The 7,512-nt window shown below is 49.9% G+C and overlaps 1 protein-coding gene across 1 annotated transcript in view; it reads right to left on the bottom strand.

Moving 5' to 3' along the window:
* Positions 1-7,512, bottom strand: part of Tfap2e (transcription factor AP-2 epsilon) — an 18,650-nt gene that overhangs the window by 10,475 nt on the left and 663 nt on the right. The window contains exons 2-3 of the mRNA XM_008832114.2: positions 7,372-7,512; positions 6,804-6,855 (exon numbers count right to left, since the gene is read on the bottom strand). The exon at positions 7,372-7,512 is cut by the window's right edge and continues 345 nt beyond it. Of these exons, the coding sequence (XP_008830336.1) occupies positions 6,804-6,855; positions 7,372-7,512 (193 nt within the window). The remainder of the gene's footprint in view (positions 1-6,803; positions 6,856-7,371) is intronic.

Below are 7,512 nucleotides of genomic sequence, written 5' to 3'. Positions count from 1 at the left end.
AGAAAGGAAAGGGATGAGTCATAGATTGGAAGGCATGTGAGGACACTTCATTAAAAATAATAGGATAAACTGCTAATAAACATACACAAAATACTCAACATCATTAGTCATTAGGGAAATGCAAATAAGACAATATGGAGATGCCCGATTGTTATAATAAAGCCAATACCGAGTGTAGGTGAGGGTATGGAGAAACTAGAACACCCACTCATTACTAGTAGGAATATAAAACAGTCCAGCCACTTAAGAAAATCACTGGAACCCTTCTTTTCCTTCCTTCCTTCCTTCCTTCCTTCCTTCCTTCCTTCCTTCCCTTTCTCCTTTTCCTTTCCCTCCCCTCCTCTCTCCTCTTCCCTCTCTACCTTCCTCCCTTCCTTCCCCAAACCCTTCTTTTCCTTCCCCTCCTCTTTCCTCCTCTCCATCCTTTCCATTCTTCCTTAGATGGACTCCACTTATTAGGAGTTTCTTATTAAACATAAATGGACCATACAGTCTAGCAATTCCAGTTCTAACAATTTCCTCAAGAGTAGGGAAAATACATGTCTACCCAAAGGCATGTATATGGATGTCTATAGCAACATTATTCATAACAGGCAAAAGGGCAAACAACTCAAGTGCCTACTACCTAACCAAAGAATAAAAATCCATTCAGAGGAATATTACTCAACAATAAAAAAGAAACAGTAACTGATACATGTTACATTAAAGACAAACCCTCAAAACATTATGCATAACCCTCAAAAGTCTGCATAACTATACTACCTATACAACAAATCTGGAATATGCAAATTTATGGAATAAAAGCAAATCAGTCATTGCCTAAGGCTTGGGACAAAAAAGAAAACTACAAAAAGGAATGAGGGAATTTTGAAGGGTGACAGACATATCTCAGGTGAATTGTGGTTGTGGTTACACACTCTATACATCTATTAAAAATTATTAAATTGGGCTGAGAGATGGCTCAGTGATTAAGGGCACTTGCCACAAAATCCAACCCTGAATTCAATCCCCAGAACCCATAGTATAAGAATAGAACCAACTCTCACAAATTGTCCTCTGACCTACACATATAGACACACACACAAAGTAAATAAATAAATGTTAAAAAGTTAAAATCATTAAATTGTAATTTTACAATGAATGTACATTATTATTATTATTATTATTATTATTATTATTATTATTTTGTCTTTTTGAGACAGGGTCTCCCGATAGCCCCAGCTGTCCTGGAACTCACTATGTAGACCAAGCTAGGCTTGAACGCATAGAGATCCACCTGCCTCTGCCTCCCAAGTGCTGGGATTAAAGGCATGCGCCACCATGCCCGGCTTTAAAAAAAATATATTTTATTTATTATATTTATTTTATATGTATGAGTGTGTTACCTGCATGTACGTGAGTGCACCTGTGTCGTGCAATGCTGTAGCAGTCAGAAGAGGGCTTTGGATTCCCCTGGAACTGGAGTTAAGGACGGTTCATAGCCGCCATCTGGGTGCTGGGAATCAAACCCAGGTCCTCTGCAAGAGCAGTCAGTGCTCTTAACCACTGAGTCATCTCTCCAGCCCCCACGTGTTATTATTTTTATTTTATGTGTATGCATGCATTGCCTGCATGTATGTAAGTGTACCCCTGTAGTGCACTGCCTTCAGAGGTCAGTAGAGGGCGTCAGATCCTCTGGAACTGGAGTTATGGATGGCTGTTAGCTACCATGTGGGTGCTGGGATTTGAACCCAGGTCTTCTGCAAGAGCAGCCAGTAACCACTGAACCATTTCTCCAGTCCTGGATGTACATTTTACCCCAATTTTAAAATGTACTTCCTGAAAAGCAGGCAGATCTCTGTGACTTTTAGGCCAGTCTGGTCTGCATAATGAGTTCCACACCAGCCAGTGCTACATAGTGTGGCCCTGTCTCAAAAACTCTGTGTGTGTGTGTGTGTGTGTGTGTAAAACTTCCTGGGTCATACATACTTTCAGGGATTCTCCTTCAGTAGCTGTGAGGAGGTATCTAAAAAAATTCTGCATTTTGTTTTTGTTTTCTGAGATGGTCTCAGTGTGTGCATGCTGGGGTTGAACTCAATAGATAGTTCCCACTGGCTTTGAGCTCAGGATGTTCCTGTTTCAGCCTCTCAAGTGCTAGAATTACAGGGCCTTACCCATATTATTTTAAAAAGTACCACTAGGAGGTCTTTAGAACACACTTAGGGTCCTAATGGCCAACCTGGGGCAAACAGGAGAGGCAGTGACCCTTCTCCAGCTCACTTGAGTCTCATTTCTCTCAGGTGGGCCTGCTTGTCTCATCAACTGCCAGAGGGCTTCTTTTAAGCCCCCTGTACCCACCCTCCTCTATCCTTTCAGCCCCCTGCTCATGCGCTCCATGACTCCCACTATCAGGTAAATTTCATGTTCTAGGTGGGCAATGTTCTTTCAGTTGCCTTCTGGGGTGAAAGTCCTAGGAGGCAAGTGAGAAAGGGTTCTGGAAATGCTGGGCTGGGTTTTGTCTTCATGTAAATTTTTGATAGTTTATCATGGATTTATTTCCATTATTTTTAATTTTAAAGTAATACATTAAGATATTACTTATTGGGCCGGCAAGATGGCTTAAGAGGTAAAGGTGCTTCCTGTCAAGCCTGACCACCTGAGTTCCATACCTGAAACTCACATAAGGGTGGAAGGAGAGAATCAACTCCTGTAAATTGCCCCCATGGGACATGTGCCCACACAAATGCACAAGTAAATATAAATGTAAAATTTTTTTAAAAAGCTACTAGATATGGGGGAGGGGGTCATGAGTCACTCCCCCTCTGTGTGGGACTATGGACAGTTAATGGTGGCTGGAGGAAGGTGTATCATTGTTTTTCAGTGGTATTGTTCTTGGTAAGTTGCCCCCATACCCATGCTAAGGCAGGACACCATAGCTTCTCAATGTACCACAAGAAAAAAAAAGAGAGAGAGAGAGACATGAGAAGAGGAGAGGGAGAAGAGTTTCATCAGAAGGGGAATGAGTGAGGGTAATGGAGAAATGACCAAAATTCATTATATACATGTGTGGAGTTGTCAAATTTTAAAACAATTTTACTTATCTTGATTACTAAGTTTTTCCCCTAGCTGCCCTGGAACTCACACATATAGACCAAGCTAAACTGTCCTCGAACTCACAGTGATCCTCCTGCCTCTGTCTCCTGGGGGCGAGGGGGGTTGGTGTAATAGCCACACCTGCCTGTAGCTGTTTCTCTGGAGCCAAGTGCCTCGCTTTGCTCCTGACTCTTCTCTCCTCGCCACCCCCCACCCCGAACTTTCCATAGAGCTAAAGAGAGCAGGAGAGAGGGTGGCTGTTTGCATCCCTCTCTGTGCTGGAGACCCCTTGAGATCCAGACCACCTGCGTGCCCAGAAAGATTTTCCCTGTAGGGGAGCAGCCACTCTGGAGGGAGGGAGGGGTGAATCTCAAGTCTTCTCCCCAAGCCACTCCCCTACAGCTGTGACTGTATAGCATGAAACCCACACACATTTCGAATCATTTTTTTTCCTCTCTGGGGTTTCCACATTTATACATGCTGTGCCTAGCATGATGAAGTAACTGGTCCATCTCTACACCGCTATCCCAATGCAGTCAAGCCTTCCAAACCCAGTCCTCGTTCACTGAGCAAACACCCTACAAATGTCAGTTCTCTAGGAAGCTTCCTAACTTCGGGGACTCGCTGCTTCTCCAGTGAAGTCCTAAGATGCCCTGCACTGACACCCCCACCTTCCCAACTGCAAACTATTCCTTTGCAGTTCCATCTCCCCTCCAGTGCCTCCTGCTTTCTACGTCTCTGGGACAGGTTGCAGAACTGGAGGTGACAGCTGTGCGCAGAAAAATGGAGCGCTCATTTCCCTCCGATTCCCTCAGCCTTGTCTACCACCCCTAACCCACGTGGTGGCTGTAACCGGCTGATCCAGAAAATGTGTGGTGGGGCGGGCATCCTGCCGAGTCCCCTTTAGGACAAGTGCCTGGAGCCCTGGAAGGCTGTACCACACAGGTGTGTGCTGTGAGACCGTCCAGGCTCCAGTCCCCAGCAGCACTGGCGAGATAGACCCGAGGCCTCCCCGTACCCCTGGGAGGCTGGGACTGCGCGTGCTTCGCACTCAGGCCGGCAGCGGGGTAGGATGCTGGCTCCCTTCACACCAGGACGCTTCAGCCGGCCAAGATCGCCAAGATGGATTTCCAGGGCCTCAGCGGTGTGGGGTCTACGCACCGCACCGGGCATCGTCAGGGGTCTTTGGTAAACAACCCGATGCCTACAGAAGCGCCTGAGGACGAAGAAGGGTGCCAACCTGCCGCCCGGATGGCCGCCCAAGAGGCTGAAGGCATAGAACCCGCAGAACCCCGTAGAACCCGCAGAACCCCGGTAAAAACTGCTCTCCCCGGGATACAGGGCTCCTGCAGCGCCGCCGGCCTCACCACAATCCCTCCTCTCCGGGTGGACCGGGTGGACAGTGCGAGTCCCTCTCTCTTTCGCAGAGACACCACGGGCAGCCGACCACCTAGCTAGCTGCATGCGCAGGATCCAGCTCCATCCTCAGGTTACCCCAGCTCTGTCTCCCTCCTTCCCACTGCTCCTGCAGTCCCTCGGGCTGTGACTTGATATCTCCTTCCCTCAGATCTTGGACACTCCAACTCGCTCCCCGTGGACACTGACCGGCAAGCAACCTATCTGGGAAGCCCAGTGGGCCCCAGAATTCTGCAAGTAACTCTCAGGATATTCCAGACCTCTGTGTGTCCTGAGGACTGCCTCGGGAGCCTGGGGCACACCTAAGATCAAGGAGTTTTGGAAGCCGATGTCCTCTGAGAGAAACTAACTCTGGCTGGATTCCACCCAGTCCCTCTTAACATCTTGTGTCCTGGCCTGGGCTTAGGTTTGCTTACTGACTTTAGTACTCAAACCAACAGCAGATTCTTCTACCTGAGGACCCCCGCCCCCTTCCCAGAATGCAAGGTTTGGGTCTCTCAAGAAGTCAGTGAACCTGGGTTCCCTGCCCTTGAGCCTGGACAGGAGCCAGGGACTGGGGTCTTACAGATGGACCAAGCCTGGTAGCAGGCTCTGAATTGTGGCATCTGGATACAGCTAACAGGAGCTGTCCAATAAACCAACAAAGTGCTGATAGTAAAGAGCTGCTGGGGTGTATATGTGGTTTCCAGCATCCTTCCTGTACCCCCAGCTTCTGGTGACAGTCTCAGTTTCTGGAGGCACCCCTCACTAAGTTCTGGGAGGCAAGTCCTCTCATCCAACAAACTCCACACAGTCCAGATCATCCAGTCAACTCCAAGATCCTGGTAACCCAGCTCTAGTTCCTGGAAGTCCAGCCTCCTCCATCATCCCTTCTCCCACCACAAGCCTCCCCAGAGAACCTGTGCAGGGCAAACAGCCTGGGCTTGAATTCACTTGTTTGAAAAACAGCTCCAGCCAAATCCTGTGGGAGGTGTGCATGCCCTCAGGCACCATGGGCTCCTGGGTGCTTCTGAATTCCTTTGGGCACCCACCCCAAATCTACAGAGCTTGCCCAAGGTCTGGGCTCCTCTGCATCTGTCTCTTAGCTTTTCCTGGCATGGTCAGAACTTGGTTCTCAGGCCAGAAAAATCCATACCACTGAATTATTTTAAACTAATGCCAAAAGGACACACAAATTTTTGAAGGCAAAAACCAAAACCAAGAACCAAACCAAAACAAAACAAAGAAACCTGGGGCTGGAGAGATGGCTCAGCAGTTAAGAACACTGGTTGTTCTTGCAGAAGACCAGGGTTTGAATCCCGGCACCCACATGGCAGCTAACAGCTGTCTGTAACTCCAGTCCCAGGGGATCTGACAGCCTCTTCTGACCTCCGCGGGCATTGCACGACATGGGTGTACTTACCTACATGCATGCAATGCACACACACAAAATAAAAATAATAAATAAAAAACTAAAAAACAAAACAAAACCAAAAAAACCTAAAACAAAACAAAAAAGCAAAGAGAGCTGCCCAGACATGCTTAGAAATCCTCAGATACCAAAGAATAAATTCCAGGACATAACCTGGACCGTCAGGTACACAGAAACTCTCCAACACAGAAAATATATCCCAACATACACAGATGCAAGTCACAAAAACACAACAACAAAGATACCCACAGAAATACTGTCACCTAGGCGAGGAACTTAGAGACAGGATCCTGAGCTCAGAGACACAGACACGCCAGGAGAGATAGGCCTGACCAGGAGTACACTAGTCACACAGGCTAGGTCCTCTAATCTTAAATGTCGCAGGAGGCTGAAAGAATATGCCCTGCCCTGGGACATGGGGAGGATGCAAGGCCACCAAGGTTCTGTTGAAAAGAAAATGGCAGAAAGCACCTGCCAGTCTCCAAAAATTTAAAGATCAGTGAAGTGGGAATCATTTAACAAAATCTGTGGGAACAGCACTTCCAGTCCCATTTCTTAGAAAACAGGGAAGTGGTTTAACTCGTTCTGTAAATTAACTCCAGATCCGAAAGTGCGCCCTCGGCGAGGAGAGGCCAAGCCCAGCGCGGTAGCGGTGAGAGTGCGGCCCCCTCTGCGGGCTCCCCCCCCCGCCCCCCGCAGGGACAAAACTAGCCAGCGCGGCTGCACAACTGGCCGGGCCCACAGCCTCCGCTGCCCCTCTACTGGGCGGAAAAGGATGTTCCGTGGCCTCGGAGCCTGGCGATGCACAATAAGCATGGGCCAGAGATAAGAAAATGGGTCTGGGCGCCCAGGGCCTGCACAGTCACGCCTGGCTTTGCGCTAGACGGTGCTCACCATTCCTTACCTTTTTTGATCACGGACTGGTCCAAGAGGCTCATTCCTGGCTCATCCATGGCCTGCAAATGGGAGAGGACGGCAGTGAGGGTGCATGCGGACCTTGTCTCCAGCGGCTTCCCAAGCCCCCCTGCCCCCAAGTCCAGGTCTGCTCCGCCCTATTCACACAACTGCTGCCTGAGGCGGCTATTGGCGTGACCAGGAATCGCCTGGACTGCGCACCATCTGCGCCCAAGCTGCAGTCCTGGGTGATCGCGCTGCCTTGGACAGACAACGACTGTGCCTCTCTTAGCCGGGGCCTGGCCACCTCAGCAGACTAGGACTCCACACGGATGCCCAGTGTGGCCCAACCGCACAGCAGGGACGGAAAGCAGTGATCCGGCCTCTGCCGAGGGTTGCTGCCATTCAGGCACCGCGCGCCCACTCAGTTGCAGCCCACCTTAAGGCACAGGCAGCGTCTGACCGAGGACCTGGGCGCGTCCGCGTCCAAAGGGAAAGTTGCGAGTTGGGAGAAAAGTCGGGGTCCAAGCTAAGTCACTGCGATGGCCCTGGCCCACCCTGGCCCGCTCCGGTCTTACCTGCAGTTCCTCCAGGCCGGGCGGCGCTGCCAGCCCGGGGAGACCGAGGGGCCCGTCGGCCAGGCCGTGCGCGCCGTCGGCCAGTCCGTGCAGCAGCCGGGGCACCGCGGCCGCATAGTCTCGGCGCGGGTCGAGGCCCAG

Source organism: Nannospalax galili, unplaced genomic scaffold (genome assembly GCF_000622305.1).
Source record: "Nannospalax galili isolate Female #2095 unplaced genomic scaffold, S.galili_v1.0 scaffold1055, whole genome shotgun sequence".
Classification (NCBI taxonomy): domain Eukaryota; kingdom Metazoa; phylum Chordata; class Mammalia; order Rodentia; family Spalacidae; genus Nannospalax; species Nannospalax galili.
This window is presented reverse-complemented; position numbering and strand designations above follow the sequence as displayed.